Source organism: Aethalodelphis obliquidens, unplaced genomic scaffold (genome assembly GCF_003676395.1).
Source record: "Aethalodelphis obliquidens isolate GAN/ISIS:26980383/991018 unplaced genomic scaffold, ASM367639v1 scaffold105, whole genome shotgun sequence".
Taxonomy (NCBI): Eukaryota; Metazoa; Chordata; class Mammalia; order Artiodactyla; family Delphinidae; genus Aethalodelphis; species Aethalodelphis obliquidens.
The window spans coordinates 135,186-151,438 of NW_020838049.1; the positions used below are offsets into that span (position 1 = coordinate 135,186).

At 40.4% G+C, this 16,253-nt stretch overlaps 1 protein-coding gene across 1 annotated transcript in view; it reads right to left on the reverse strand.

Annotated features, from left to right (window-relative positions):
- The window catches only part of FBN1 (fibrillin 1), a 253,488-nt gene that overhangs the window by 127,989 nt on the left and 109,246 nt on the right, over positions 1–16,253 (reverse strand). Inside the window, exons 7-8 of the mRNA XM_027096594.1 lie at positions 10,712–10,909; positions 7,195–7,320 (exon numbers count right to left, since the gene is read on the reverse strand). Coding sequence (XP_026952395.1) covers positions 7,195–7,320; positions 10,712–10,909 — 324 coding nt within the window. The remainder of the gene's footprint in view (positions 1–7,194; positions 7,321–10,711; positions 10,910–16,253) is intronic.

The window sequence follows — 16,253 nt, forward strand, 5'->3', positions numbered from 1 at the left end:
TCGACAGATGTGGCACCAGTGTGGGGAGAGAAGAAACTGAGAATGTCCTGCTTAGGTTAAAAGTGAACTCAGGGCCCAAGGTATCTACGTGGCCTCTTCCCTAAGACAAGTGGGGCTTTCTGCACTGACCTAGGGAGAGGGACGGTCTGACCCAAGCCTCCTGGAACCGTTGCAATGGCCAGACTGCCAGTGTGGGTAGTTTAAAAATAAGAACTTTTCTTCTCTAGTTAAAGTACTGCTCTTCACTGGTAAAACAAAATAGAGTTCTAAGTGGACCAAAATAGAGTGCAAGTGTCTTCTGACTCAAGTTCACCCTGTTAGTCAAAAAGACAGCAGTGACACTGTTTCTATGCAGTTTAACCTTTTAAAAAGCAAAACCCCCATTCTTCTAGGCTAGGCTAGAGGCTAACCCAAGCAATATGTCACTGCTTATGTTGGGGTCAGTGCTAACCCAGACAGATCATCCTTGTGAAGTTGTATAAGGGAAAGGTGCATATTCTACTCCGACAGATACAAACGTCACTGTGGAGTCAGTGAAAGTCAGGCAGAGAAACAGCCAAGGACAGAGCCTAAGGGTCTAGAACTTAATCTAACCATACTCTCAAGGCTCATTTTAAGGCAGTTCTTTAACATCGATCCTTCTGTATTTACCAGCCACACTACTACCTAAAACCAACAAAAAGCCAAACAAGTATAGCAAAGAGCCTAGAGGATCTGACAACCTCATCTAACGAGAGAGGAGGTTATAACCATAACACAAAGGTATTAACACAAAGGCACCTTTCTCAAAAGGTCCCTAAAAATTAATGTCTAAGTCACATGATGCCTATCAAAAATCATGTGAGCAGATAGAGTCTACTGAAAGAAACATTTTTCTACTTGTTTGTATAAATGACTGCTGTCATCCTTTTTAAGGACACTTAGTAGACATCAATATCCAAAGAGGTTAAGTGACAGCATATATCAGAAAAAAAGTTATTTAAAAACAAGAATCTGGGACTTCCCTGGTGGCGCAGTGGTTAAGAATCCGCCTGCCAATGCAGGGGACACGGGGTTGGTGCCCTGGTCCGGGAAGATCCCACGTGCCGCGGAGCAACTAAGCCTGCGAGCCACAACTACTGAAGCCTGTGCACCTAGAGCCCGTGCTCCGCAACAAGAGAAGCCACCACAAGGAGAAGCACGCACACCACCACGAAGAGTAGCCCCTGCTCGCCGCAACTAGAGAAATCCCGCACGTAACAACAAAGACCCAACACAGCCAAAAATAATTAATTAAAAAAAAATAAAAATAAAAACAAGGATTAACTTGGGCAGGGTGGAGGAAACATCTTCTTTCACATGCTGGCTACGTTAGATTTGGACCCTTTACTGAGGATAAGGAGAAGAAGAAGAATTAATATGTACTGAGTGCCAGGCATTGTCTAAATGCTTTATGGGTGTCAACTCATCTAACCCTCACACTGTAGCTACGATCATAGAACCTGATTTCTATAATTCTGGTGCCTAGGCACAGCTCTTGCATTCCACTGAGGCCTTCAGAAAACTGGCACATGTAAAACCTGAAACAAGAGCAAAGAGGTTCGTGTATAAAGTGATGTTAAATCCAAGTCTTCAACCGCCACAGGCTGGGCAGGAGGAAGGGGCAGGGTTTCCACTTAGGGTGCACACCTTCAAAGGTCAGCAGGTCAGGAAACACAACGGAGAGTGTACGTCCCTACTTGTCACACAGATAAAGCTAAAAGCACCAGGCCAAATTGTTCAATTTGAAGGAACTTATTAAATGGCCCCTTCAATGTCCTCTCCTCAGTGACACACCCTTTCCCTTTTCATGTCTAGGGCCTTTCTAGTTTCCTGAACCACCCTGCTTCTCAGTCCCATCACTTCCTAGCAAGGGAAGTGAGTTCTGATTGCACGAGCAGGCCATGGTGGGAGTCCCTGACAATAAAAGTCTGGAATAAAGCATTTCAATCACAAAATCACTTACACTCTGAAACTCATTCATACTAATCTATTATTTTTCCAGGCTCTTAGCACACTGTGTTTGTCACCTTTTACTAGAATGTCAGGGATCCTACACAGGAGAGAATTTGAGATCAGTGGATTTCTCAGCGTTTCTGTAAGTCAGTCTGTATCAAATGCCACTGTCAAAGTAAATCCGTTTGAGGAGCCTGGTGGGGAGTAGAACTTGGCTGGGAAGAGCTACTTTTGTGCTCTGAACACTTCCCCCTGTTTCCTTGGGGCAGGACAGAGCTGCTGGCAGTAGCTATGCCCATGGCCTCACTGGCTTCTTGCTGTGGACCTAAGAAGATACACAAATGGTAGGTCCCTTCCCTCCTGATTTGCTGCCCTGTCCTTTGTTCTTCTTCTTCCTTGTCCCTCTGTCTCATCTGCTCTCTCCAGGCATTCTTCCCATCCCTTGGCCTCTTCCCTAACCTGGGGCTCCTCTAGCGGGAGGGGAGGAAGGACTGTGGAGGGCCGATGGGATAGAGCTGGGTCCCAGTTCTGGGACAGGCATCCCTGGGACACCCAGCTCTCCAGGAGCTCCATCCAAGATCATGGATGTTGACATGACTGAGAGACGGGGGAACCAGTTAACCTGACTGTCTAGATCGCTAACAAAGTGAGAAAAAAATCAACTGAAAATTGTGGCAGCTGTTAAAAAGCAATACGTGATACTAATAATTATAAATGCCACCGAGCCTGTGAGACTATTATTATTGCTTTATTAAACACCTGAAATCCAATGTAAAATATGTGACTAAAAAACAAACAAGCTGATACTTCAAGTCAGGTTGAAAAAAAATCAGCCTTATTACCAGTTTATAGTCACACCACGCATGCCAGTTTGCATGGTTTCTTATTCATGTAGCCCCAGCTGTCCGATCCCGACTGAGAAACAGTGAGAAATGTGGAGATGGAGGCCTGATGGCAGAACTGGAAAGAACTCCCAGATATAATCGTGTTCAATCTCCTCATTTGAAAGTTGATGTAACTCAGAGCTGGTAACTGACTTATCCAAGATCACACAGAGGATGAGGGACATTGCCAGGGTTCGGCCCAGGTCTACCTGATTCCCAGGGCTCTTGTGCCTATACCACAGAGATTCTGTTCAGCAGTTGGATAGGAGCCGGTGACCTTGAACAGTGAATCAGGGCCTGCACCAAACCTGCAGAGGATGGAGCCCCAAGATAGCGATGGGTTAAGTAGCCCCAGGAATTCTCCTTGGTGTCTGGCAGGATAAGAGTCCCTGATAGCAAGTAGCCATCAGATAAATAGGCCATTATTTTAGAAAAGGGAAGTCTTAAAGTTTTTTGGCTTCCATAGGAGGGAGAGATTAGATTTAAGAGTTACATTTTTAAAAAGTCCTTTGCATCACACAGTATTGTAATTGCCAAAGGCTGGGCTGGTGTTAATCTAAATCCCAAAATATTAGTGGTTAATTAGGAATCCAAGGGACTTCTTCCAGAAATAAAACTTAATCCTTTAATTACGCGTTTTATTTGTTAATTTCCTTCCACAGTAACCTACGCAAATATGGACTTGGTTTCCAAAAAGAAAAGGCTCGTGTGTTCTTCCAGGGGGCACACTCCAGAGTCACTGGGAAAATCAACAACGAAGGCGGGCGTGAACTCTGCTTCCCTTTTTCTCAAGTCACAACTATAAATCTCAATCTTTTTCTTCTTAAATTTATGAAAATTTAATAATTTTTATTTAATCTCTTCAGCTCGCTAATTTACATTTCAAAGGTACCTAAATTGCATGTGTTTATATAAAACTAGGTACATGGTATTTTCAAAAAGTTTTGGGAAAAGGGGGACATTTTAAGAAGTAAGGGAGAATTCTGCAAAAGGAAGATCTCACACAAAGCTGCTTTCACCATCACTGACGGCGCGAAGGTAAGCATCTTGTAAATTGGCTGAAACCAATTTTTGATTGAATTTTTAAAAATTATTCTGGGCTTCCAGGTACCCAGTTCCTTCCTCTCCAAGGCAAGAGGAAGATACATTTAAAAGGCCATTCAATGAATTGGGAGATTGGGATTGACATATATACACTGCTATGTATAAATAGACGACTAATAAGAACCTACTGTATAGCACAGGGAACTCTACTCAAGGCTCTGTGGTGACCTAAATGAGAAGGAAATCTAAAAAAGAGGGGATATATGTATATGTATAGCTGATTCACTTTGCTGTACAGCAGAAACTAACACAACACTGTAAAGCAACTATACTCTAATAAAAATTTCAAAACAATTGTAAATCACCAAACAAAATAAAATAGTCTATTTCAAGTTAAAAATAAAGCCACTCAAAGTAATGGCAAGGGTGCCAGAACCACTTTCACAAGGGCACAGAACCCCACCGTGGCCTGACCATCTTCCTAGGGCATATATGGGCTCTTGATCTTCTCTGTGGTGGGGGTCAGATTTTCTGGAATTCCTTCTATTGACCGCCTGGAGATCACCCCAGGCCCAAAGTCATGCCATTCCCATGGTGCGGTGGTGGAACTGGAGAAGGGCCAGGAAGTCGAAGGAGGGGACCCACTCACCAAGCATTCTCAGGGGACTTTCCGACTGCTTTCCTACCAGAGTAAGGCAGGGCAACAATGCCCAAACCAGTCTCCAGGCCAGAATAAATGCAGTACTATAACAAGACATTCTCTTCCAATATCGATTTTGCATAGAAAAATTAAAGGGAAGGGGAAAAACCCATCATCTGAATTTAATATAACAGGAGATGGGAAAGAGAAAAAAAAAAGAGGTCTAGCCAAAAGTATTCTGTTTTTATCTTGCTACTGACTTCAATATGTAGCTGGAAAAAAAAAAATTGTGGAAAAGGATTAAGTAATTTTCAGCCTGAATTTCTGGTCCATTGGTCACACTACTATAATAGGTTTCTTAGCACTAATGAAAGGATTTTGAATCACTTTTCTTTCAGTCCGAGCATTAATTCTGTGCATCTTCTATCTAGTTCACAACGAGAGAAGGTGAGAAATCCTGACTGATGTTAATTGACTGGTCTGAGTGAAAGAAAGTGTCACAGGAAAACAACTCTAGTTGAAACTAGAAGCTATCATAATTCCAGAAAACACAACACAGACTGGACAAGCCATGGGAAGTATATGGCCCTAAATCTTGAAGCTGACTACATCTCTTGAAACTGAATATAGTAAGCTGAGAAAGCCTAAAAATGACCCATTGTTGATGTGGATTTTGCATGCAATAAACCTTAAGAGCTCATTAATGTCATAAAAGATATATATGATAATACCTGGAAATCTATACCATAATATTTTAAATATTTCAAAATATAGAGTTATTAAAGTAGAGGTAATGGCTTGCATCCAGGAAAGCAGACAATATAATATGGTACAACAAGCACCAGAGTGTGAATCAAAAGAAGTAAATTTTATGTCGTATGATATTGCTTACATGTGGAACCTAAAAAAGGATACAAATGAGCTTATTTACAAAATGGAAATAGAGTCACAGATGCAGAAAACAAATATGGTTACCAAGGGGGAAGGGGGGAGGGGGAGGGATAAATTGGGAGATTGGGATTGACATATACGTACTACTATATATAAAATAGATAACTAATAGGGACCTACTGTATAGCACAGGGAACTCCACTCAATACTCTGTAATGACCTATACGGGAAAAGAATCTAAAAGAGTGGATATATGTATATGTATAACTGATTCACTTTGCTGTACAGCATAAACTAACACAATATTGTAAATCAACTCTACTCCAATAAAAATTAATTTAAAAAAAGGAAGTAAATTTTAGCACTGTCTGATGACCTCGGTCAGGGTGCTTAACACACCCAAGACAGTTCCTTAATATATAACGTAAAAGGGTGAAACCAGGTAAGTTCTTTGCCCTCTCAGTATCAACATTCTCTACTTCTAACTTAATCCACAGTATAACTTCTAAATTACATTGGCCTATAGAGAGTCCATTTTATTGTTCATTGAAACTTAAGAAGCCCTACATCTTTGGAAAGAAGTATTTTTCACAGCTACCTCAACTGTTTATAACATGTTCAAGAACATATCATTATAAATTATAGGATGATTAATAACTTAAAAACAACTCTAACCCACAAAGATAATTTTAACACAGTTCCTCAGTTTCAGGGCAAGTAGATGTTAAACTTCTTAAATGTAATTCAGATTTAAAGCTGCCTTTTGCATGTATGATATACCCTGGAGATCAACAAAGAAGATTAATGAGCCAATTCCTGACAAATGACTTAGAATGAAGTATTCCTCAGTGCTAGGGTTTAGGAATATAGATACAACAGCAACTGCTTTCAACAAAAGTGCTTGCATCTAAATGAAATCTTATATCACCCCAAAGACAATGAGTTGAGAATGAAGGAAAAAATGGTCTCTGCTAAGCTTGATGAGAGATGTTGCCTTAAGAATGCTGTTACATTATTATCAGACATTACATATATAAGGTACATGAACTCACTAAAGAAAAGAATTCAATGCTGCCTAGTTACTTCCTGGATGTTTCCCTCTCACGAAACCAATATTTATTACACTTGGAAGCCAGGGCTCTTTTTGGCAAATAGCAGAAGTGGTGAATAGGAACACATTCTCTGTACACACATTTTTAGAAGCTCAATCTATAAACTAAATGCAAATATATAAATTTACCCCAAGTTATTTTTCTGTTTGATTAACATTAAAAGGTTTCCATTTGATAGACAGAAAAGGAAATCCTAAACTTGTACTAGGAGCATAAATATAAGGGTTAATAGATCTCTCCAAAGGAAAAAAAAAATCGAACATACATTTTGACTAGAAAAACAACAGAAGATATGTCATTCTGAATGATAGGTAATGATCCAATTTAAATTCGTGTCTCTAGAACTATACAAAAACATGTATCTTGAACATCTTAACCCAAATATTGGTTCAAAAATATTTCATGTTTTAATATTTAATTTGATTCAGATGGATCTCCTATTTTGGGTCTATAAAAATGGAAAAAGCTGCAGGCTTTTTCTGGTTCAATAGCAGAAAGGCATATTATTCCCGGTAAGGATATTATACGTACACATTCACAGGAATGACAAAGACAGAAGGATTTAGGAACAATTTGCAAAAAAGCTTGTCACTGATTTGGGTTTTGCCCGCCCCTCCACCCCTGAACTGCAAAGCATGATATTTCTTACCTTCACATTTTTGTGACACTTCATTAAATTTGTGTCCAGCAGGGCATTTGCACTCAAAAGACCCAACAGTATTAATGCAATTTCCTCCTTGACAGAGCCCAGGGATGGCCTGGCATTCATCCACATCTGTTAGATTTTAGAAGCAAGGGATGGGGCAGGGGGTGGGGGAGGAGAGATTAATATGAAATTCATTGCAGAAGAAAACATGATAGTTTGCCCACAATTATATTATCACATTTATATCAATGAGCAATTTGTCCATCACAATATTTGGAACATGATGAGAGACACTGTTTCTCACAATTACATAATGCGAAATAAACTGAGTAACATAACTTGGTCAATAGTGTTCTATTGGAAGTCACAAGTATTCTTTATTTTCCTACCTTCCATCTTCCCTCATGCAGAGGAGAATGTTGGTACTAACTTTTGTTTTATTACGCATGCTGCAAAGTACAAGGATACTATGATAAAATGATTGACAGTAATAACTAGAGGTATTCAAGAAATGCTTACAATCAAAACGTAACACATTTCTATAATAACACTGTCTTTAAGAGTTGTATGGAGTGATTCAGTTCAAACAGAATTTATTTGAATGAGATCACTCAGACTACACGAGACAGCTAATGCTTTTACACAAATGAGATGGAAAATGTTCAACATAGATTCTGGAGAATTGTCTTGCACGATAAAAATTAAACAACACAGGAAATTAGGCCAAGAAGTGAGAGCAGAGCAGCCGCCAGAGGGAACATTTTTAAAGGTAAGTCGGATCCTGTTCCAGCTCAGCTTAACACTTAAGGCCAGGCTAAGTCCTAGAGGAGTCTACCTGACCCCTCTACTCTCTGAACTCATCTCCTATCCTCCGCCCTCTCTCACTCCTCTCCATCCACAATAGTTTCCTTGCCATTCCTCAAATACAACAAGGTCGCTCCTGCCTCAGGGTTTTGCAGTGATGGCCCCCTGCCTGGACTACTCTTTGTAGAGCTCATGGTTCACCCTGTCCTACCCGTCAGATCTCTGCTCCACTGCAGCGGGGGACCCTCCCAATGCCAGTCTAATAGCAACGCCCCCCTCGCCCCCCATCACTCACCACCCTTCTTTACTCTGCTCATTTTGCCCCATAGGACCAATCACTAGCTGACCTAATAAATATCTGTTTGCTTTGCTTTGTTCTATAAATCAAATGTTTTCAATACACGATTCCAGGGAGCAGGTTCTTTGTCTGTTTTGTTCACTGCTGAATCCCCAGCACCTAGGAAATAACTATGGTCCTACCTGGAACCCCAAATATTAACCTTCCAGGAACAAAAGTAATCATTCCAGGCTCATTAGGAAGATGTATATAAAAGTACGTGTATTCTCTCCATCTCTTCATCCATAACACACAAAATTCTGGTTTAATAAGAAACCCCAGGGAGGCAGTCTAACTTGTCTTCCTCTGGGTGTTTTTTAGAAATCGTACCCTTTCGTTTTACTCGTCATTGTGTGAAGTGAGAGAGCAATTGCCAACTGTAAAATCTCTAATAATCTGTGTTTTTGAAACAAGTTGCCATGCAGGAAAAGGGGTACTAATTTAACAACAAAAAGTATCACTTTTGATACTTTGGTACAAAAGTATCACTTACTGTTTTACATAAAATGTCCTGGCTCACAGATGAACGACAATATGTGAGTATAATTAGATTATGTTTTACAGCTGATCTCTATTTTGTCTTACACCAGAATTTTCCATTCTTGCTATGTTGAATATGTTTATTAAAATGTTATTTGAAATTACAATTGGACATCGAAGCAAAACTAGACAGTCTTGTTGATCATGATTTTTGGCCAGCAGGAAATATACATGAGGGCACTTCTCCACTGGTCATACATTCCAAGGCTGAAGACAGACTAAGTTCCTTTTTGAACCCATTGCTCACAGCCCCTCACATGTGGCCGAAAGACTAAAAACACCAGCAAGGAGAGAGCACCCCAAGCTGATAACAGACCTTCTCTGAAAAAAACCAACCAAACATGAAGAATTTCATTCTCACAGTGGCAATATAACTGCCACTTTGATTCCATGGGTTTTCACAAATTTTCTTCATATAAAAAAACTCTTTTTTCCATTGGATGTTGAAGAAGAGTCAGGAAGGAACAGGAAGAAAATGCTGGAAAAGTCCAGGTTGTATGAAATGAATATCAAAGCTAAAGAGAAGCAGCTCTTCCCTCTCTCCCTCTTCCTCTCTTCCCCTGAATTCTCTCAGCACCTCAGCCTCTGACTAGGACTCACAGGCGGCAGTGGAGTACCCAAAATCTGGCTTTCTGGTCACTCTCTGTGAGTTCATGGGTATTAGCTGACTTCAAAACATCATGGCTAAGAATTTTTTCAGAACTCCTTGAGACCTTCCAAGGATGAGAAAAATAAGAAGGCACCAAAGAAAAAGGGGGACAAAACTTACTCTTGATTTTATGAAATTGTACCGTTTACCCTTTTGTAATTCTAGGATTTCAAAGTGACTTCTTGCTGCTCCTAACGTTCAGAAAGATACATTCAAGGGCATACAAAAGAGCTGCATGTTGTACATAGAAGCCAGGGACCAGGATCAACCAGTGTTTATCAGATATGAAATTTACTGAAGTATAATTTAATGGAGATCCACAGAACTGGGTGATTAAGCTCAAGTTCTGCTTTATTGCATATTATCCTTAGAATTAACATACAGAACGAAATCGAACTAGTATCTATTTGCCTCAGAAAAGCATACCTTGAATTTTCTCTAAACACTGCAACTTGCTAAAAAAGCACTGAAGATGTCTAAAGGAAATAGATACAGCCTGGGAGTTTTCAGTCCCATCAGTTTAGTGTGGAGCTGCCTCTGTTCACTTCCTCCTATTTCCTGCCAGACATCCAGACAATAAAAGAATTTGTACAGCTGGAAGGACAGGAGTAAAAGCCAAAAACAGAGTAAGGGCTTCCATGGGAGGCAGGAGAAGAAGCAAGCAGGCAACATCTGGGGATATTTAAAACTGTGAAACAAATCCTAATTTATTTCTGACTTGTAAAAAAAAAAAAAACAGAAAAAACTCCATAATGTAGCATGTAAAATGGAGAGAGGAACAATTTTCCTCAGGTCAACTAAGTACAATCCATGAGACAGAGGAACTCCAGCAATTTCAAATGAAGGGGGAAAAAATTAAGAAAAACAAACTACCTTATTCACAAATTTTGCTTTGTGTTTGTACCCAGCATTGCTCTAACATACAGCATTGCTCTAAACAGAATCATACCACCCCCGGGAAACACGTTTGGGGACGGAGGGGGAAACCACTGGCAAGGAAAAATCCAGGGGGACCAGCTGCTGTCTCCGGAGCCACGCTCCTAATGCCTAAGTTGGATATCATGCCGTCAGCGAAATCGTGAAGCTATGCCTCTGACACTGCTTTTCCATTCTCTCCAACTTCACTGGAGAATGGCTCTCCAGAGCAAATAAGATGAATCCATTAATAACTCCATCGGCCCGGGGTTTACCTTGACAAGCTCCTGTGCGGATATTTGGAATGAAGCCGCGCCGACAGGGGTGGGGCTGGGCTGGGCACATCTCACAGGGGTGGCCCCAGGCGCGGCCGACCGTGGCACAGCAGAGTGTTTTTGTACAGACAATCCCGCTGAGCTGTCCCTGGCACATCTGGTTGCTGATCACGGTAAAACACGGGCCTGTCCTGTAATCTGAAAATAAAGAAGGAGAATTCCATGAAAGTCCAGAAAAGCAGGAACTATCATGCAGAAGAACAGCTGGGCCTGTCTTCCTGGACTCCAAGCTGCGAAATGGTCTTCAGGAATAGAACCGCACATCACCGACTCCGTGTGGAGCCTTGGGCAGACCCTTCCGCCTCTGAGCCCCATTTACCTCACCTACGAAATGAGGATAAAAACACTAGTTCCTATCCACTTTGAAGATACTGTTGTCAGGATCAGATGAGCTAATGGAAAATACTTTACAACCGTGACATGCTATCCAAACATGACATAATCATATTATTTACACATTCATTCACTTAAGAAACTGTATCAGTGACTATTATGAATCAGCCCCTATGCTTGATATAGGTGCTTCAGTGATTCAAAGATCCCAAATCCCTGCCCTCATAGAGTTTACAGTCTATTATTATTTAGGTTGGAGAAAGCAAAGAATTTCAAAACTTGCAACGAGGCAAGTCATAGCACCTTCTTCTCTGCAGTTTCTTGAAAAAGGGAAATGGTTACTTGTTTCTTTTGGATTGGGTCCACCTTATTTCAAATACGACAAACCAAGCAAACCAAAAACAAACAAACCAACCCAAAACAAAACAAAAAACCACAAGCAGAAATGTTAGATATGCAAAAGACATCAGGTATTTAAAGAGTGAGGGCACTGATCTGAAATCACTGTATCCCTTGGGCAAAAGGATCATCTTCAAGCAAACAGGGATAAGCTAAGACCACAGGAGAGGTTCCATTTCCAAGTAGTCTCACCAGTACAAAATCTGTCTCCTTTTTTTTTTTTTTTTTTGTAAAGGGAGAAAGTCAATCTGGATTCGGCAGCCAGCAAACCAGAAAGATTAAGATGTAGTGAGGACCATAGCCAAGCTGTCCCCAGCCTCCCCGTGGGAGAAATCTGGGCCATAATAACCCTTTCTGTTCTACAGCGGCCTTGGCTGATAAGGGAGGCTGGGCCGTGGCAAGACTCGCGGGCTCCTATCCACCACCAGCACCGCACGCTTCCTCGTGTCATTTCTGGAAGTGCACAGATAGAGTGCTTCCTATGAGTCTAGGGATGGACTAAATGACCCCGGTAAGTTCCTTTCACCACTGAATTCTACAGGTTTATGAAAATCACTGGGTGTGCTAATGAAACCACCGGGCTATACTTTCATTTTGATGTTCTTCTTTCTTTCTCCAAGTACCTCATGAGTCATGACATGCAGTTCGCTAAGGACAACTCTTTATCACAGCACCCACAAGGGTGAACAGGCTGAACCATGACAACATTTGGGCAATAGCTGACTCTTCCCAGCTTGTGTCCCACTATCCTGTGTATCCCCTCCTCCTGTCTCTCTGTTGCAATTACGATCCCATCACTAAATGTTCTTCCGCACGCTCCCTTCTTCCTTGCTGGAATGAGTCAGCCACCTGTGGTCAATGGCACTGCCCTAATGCCTATGCTGGAAGATGAGCCTTACAAGAAATTCCAAAGACAAAGCTTCACCCAGTCAAGCACAGCAAGAGGATTAGGCCCAAATTACGGCAGCACTTGAGATATGGACACAATGGTCCAAACATGAAGTCCTCGTCTCCACATCTCCCTCTCTCCTTGCCAGTGCTTACCAAAGTGTGCTATGATGGGATGCAAGACGACCTTAGATTGTCTTCTTTTAATAGTCATGCATTAATTTCAATTTGAATTATTATTAAAAAGTACAAACCTGACAGACTCATAATTTCATAGATATGTTTGCTATGATGAGAATGAATAAAAAAAACCTTTTAATTCAATTTAAAGAAAAATAGGACCTCCCTGGTGGCGCAGTGGTTGAGAGTCCGCCTGCTGATGCAGGGGACATGGGCTCGTGCCCCAGTCTGGGAAGATCCCACATGCCGTGGAGCGGCTGGGCCCGTGAGCCATGGCCACTGAGCCTGTGCGTCCGGAGCCTGTGCTCCGCGACGGGAGAGGCCACAACAGTGAGAGGCCCGCGTACCGCAAAAAAAAGAAAAATATTAAGTAAATACTAGTACAGAATATGCAAATAGGCCAAAAATTGTGTAACCGGTACAGAAACACAAACAGCATTATCTTTCCAGAAAACCAACCTTAGACCTTTGCTCTCCTGGTGTCTCTACATTCTCTGGCCCAACTTTCCAGCCCTATCTCCTGATACTTCTTTAGTTTATTATTGTCTTTTTACTTTGTTTCTGCATTTTTTTTACGCTGATTGCATTTTACTTTTATATTATCAAATTCTAAGTGTATTTTAATATTCTTCATAATATGCCAGATCTATTCAAAATCTGCTATCGTCTTCCATAGTTACTGTATTCAAACAAGAATACAAAAATTAAATGCTTGAGCTGTTGAGTAAAATCTCTGCCCTCATTTCAGTCTGTCGATAAAGAAAAAGTCACTCGGCACCATGGTGGTGTGCAACCAAGTCGCTCCTAAACACAGCAACTGCCTGAACAAAGTCAAATGCTGTAGCCATCATTCTTTCTTTGGCTCAGTTCTTCCAAATAGTACTTAGGAGCATTTATTAAATACTTCTCTGAGAGATGGTTTCTTTCATATTATAATTTTTTTAACATCTTTATCGGAGTAGAATTGCTTTACAGTGGTGTGTTAGTTTCTGCTTTAAAACAAAGTGCATCAGCTATACCTATACATGTATCCCCATATCTCCTCCCTCTTGCGTCTCCCTCCCACCCTCCCTATCCCACCCCCCTCTCTGATTGGAAAATAACTATTTCAGACAATTAGGAAAAGGCAGTATCATATAAATAAGAAAATAAAAATCACATGTAATTGCACTTAAAGAAAGTCTGATAACATATCAGTTACATTATCCTACATAATTTTACATGTGTGTTTTATTTTTTATCACTAAATGGGAATTATATCAAATATTGAATTTTGAATCCTGCTGTTTTTTTTACTTAACATCGCCGAAAGCATTTTCCCATGTAAATACTATTCTAACACACGGCTTTAATTGCTGCATAATTTTCCATCAAGTTATATCATAAATTATTCAATCATTTAATCTCATGTAACAGCCATCAAGATTTTTATGACTATATACATCTTATATTTGAGACTAGAAAGATCACAGCAACATAATCTTTCATTCAAAAAATAAATAAAACCTTCCATGTTAGGTAACGAGGAAGGAAATTTAGGTTTATTTCCTATTTTCCTCTTGACTTACTGAGACAAATGCAAATACTTTAATCAAATAGACTCTTGTTGGTATGCCATTTTTCAATCTTTAAAAAACATAATGGAACATGAATTTTAGTTTGCAGTTTTCAACACTGCTTGGATTTGTTTTTCCTCTTCATTTTGCCAAGATACTCCATGGAATTATCTTACATACGAGGATTGCAAAGATTCCAGGTACATGCAAATACAGTGTTTTGTGAGTGACACCAGCAAAATCCAGGTCCACTAGAAAATGCTAGGAAAATCTGAGTCAGTCCTATCTAACACTGATTCATGACTTCAGACGTGAATTCCTCATTGGAAGGTTTGCATCAGAAGAAAAAATAACCCTTAAGACTTTTCCAGGGTCAACAACTTTTTGCCCTCATTTCAATATGAAACACATGGAATAGAAAGAGCACTTGTTAATTCTGACAATATTCATTAGGCATCTCTGGAGCCCATAGGGATCCATCTTTACTACATACACTAAATATCTGGCAAATAGTTTCAGTATGTGTAACAGAATCTATGGACTTAACACATTTCCACACTAGATCCTTATCACTACAGACAAAGAGAAGAACCAGCTCATTTGATCATGCAGCTTAGTAAGTGGACGTAAGTGGATTTGTAGAGTCAGATTTTCAACAAAAATGGCTGATTGCAGAGGGAGAGGCCTAATCTGGATGAAACAGAATTGGATCTAAAAATGTTTTGGAAGGTAAATGCTGTATTAACGTGGTTTTCAAATGTCATTCCGATTCGGCAGCATGTGCTTTTCGTCCTGTGCTTCATTTAGATTGCCAAAGTTATGCTGTTTTTAGTCCAATACTCCAACCACAGAAAAAATCTGCCCACACTCCCAATTCCTTACTAATAATCCAATTATTTACAATTATTCCCATAGCACTTACGTGATACTAGGCTAAATTTACATACTCTTTTTCAGACAGTCCCAGCTCTAGACAGGGAATGTGCTTAATTCAATGCTTGGATAATATCTGACTCATTCCCTCAACGTAAATCATTATTCCTCATGCAAATAAAATATCGTATTAAAAACACTTTTTGTTCACAAGTTGCTCTACAATCACTTCCTTATAAGACCTCCATGAACTAGGGCAATAGGCCAAGACTTTCTAACATTAAAATGCAATTTTAATTGTTTTTAACTGGCTTACTCTAGTGTGGCTGGTTCATGGGAAATTCTGCATCTACATGTTCCCATTATGAGTGGTTAGGCTCAAGGATTGTTCCCCAGTCCCAACAGATTTGGCCTCAAGGCTTGGGATGTAACCAATGTATATCTGCAGCCTCTAATCCTCAGCTCCTTCCCAGCCCTGCAGCTCAGAATGCTGTGACCTGTGGCGTTACTTCACTTTCATTTGCAATCAGACTTCACCCTGAAGCAAATGCATCATTCACAGAAAAAGAACTGTAGTACAATGAATTCTTGTCACTCCTACCCAGTCACTAAACCACAAACTGCAGGGAAGGCACAAGGATATAATTTTGGGCACTAGGCTCCAATTATTTTAAATCCATCTTTTCATAAAAATTACAAACAAAACAATGAGATAGCAACTTATCCATGACAGAGAGGGTCACAGCATGCTTCTTCCTTCCAGGTAGTTTAGCCTGGGACACATTAAGCTCCTAACGTGTGGAATTTCAATACAACCTTTTGAGGAAGGAGGTCAGAGAACTTTTGGTCTGAGCAAAATGAAAGCAAAGAAGTTCCACGATCGTAATCAGTCTCATAATTGCTGCTGTTTCTTCTTACTCCAATCATTCTTACCCTTAGGACATAACCAAATCACCTAGGGATGTTGTGCAAACTACTGATGCCTGGGTCTCACCCCTGTCCTCCCGTATGCCTCCCTCTTGGAATGTGATTCAGTAGATGTGGCATGGTGGTGGGGCATCCACATTTTGTAAAAGCCCCCAAAGTGAGTTTGCAAAGTGTTTGCAAGATAGCTGAATGCTCACCTGAAAGTCTAACCTTAGAAATGTGAGACAGCCCATAAGCTGGGATCATTGCCACTCAACAGAACTCAGTATCTTTCAACCAGGATAGACATTCTAATCACAACAAAGTAGTATTCATTTCCATAGTGT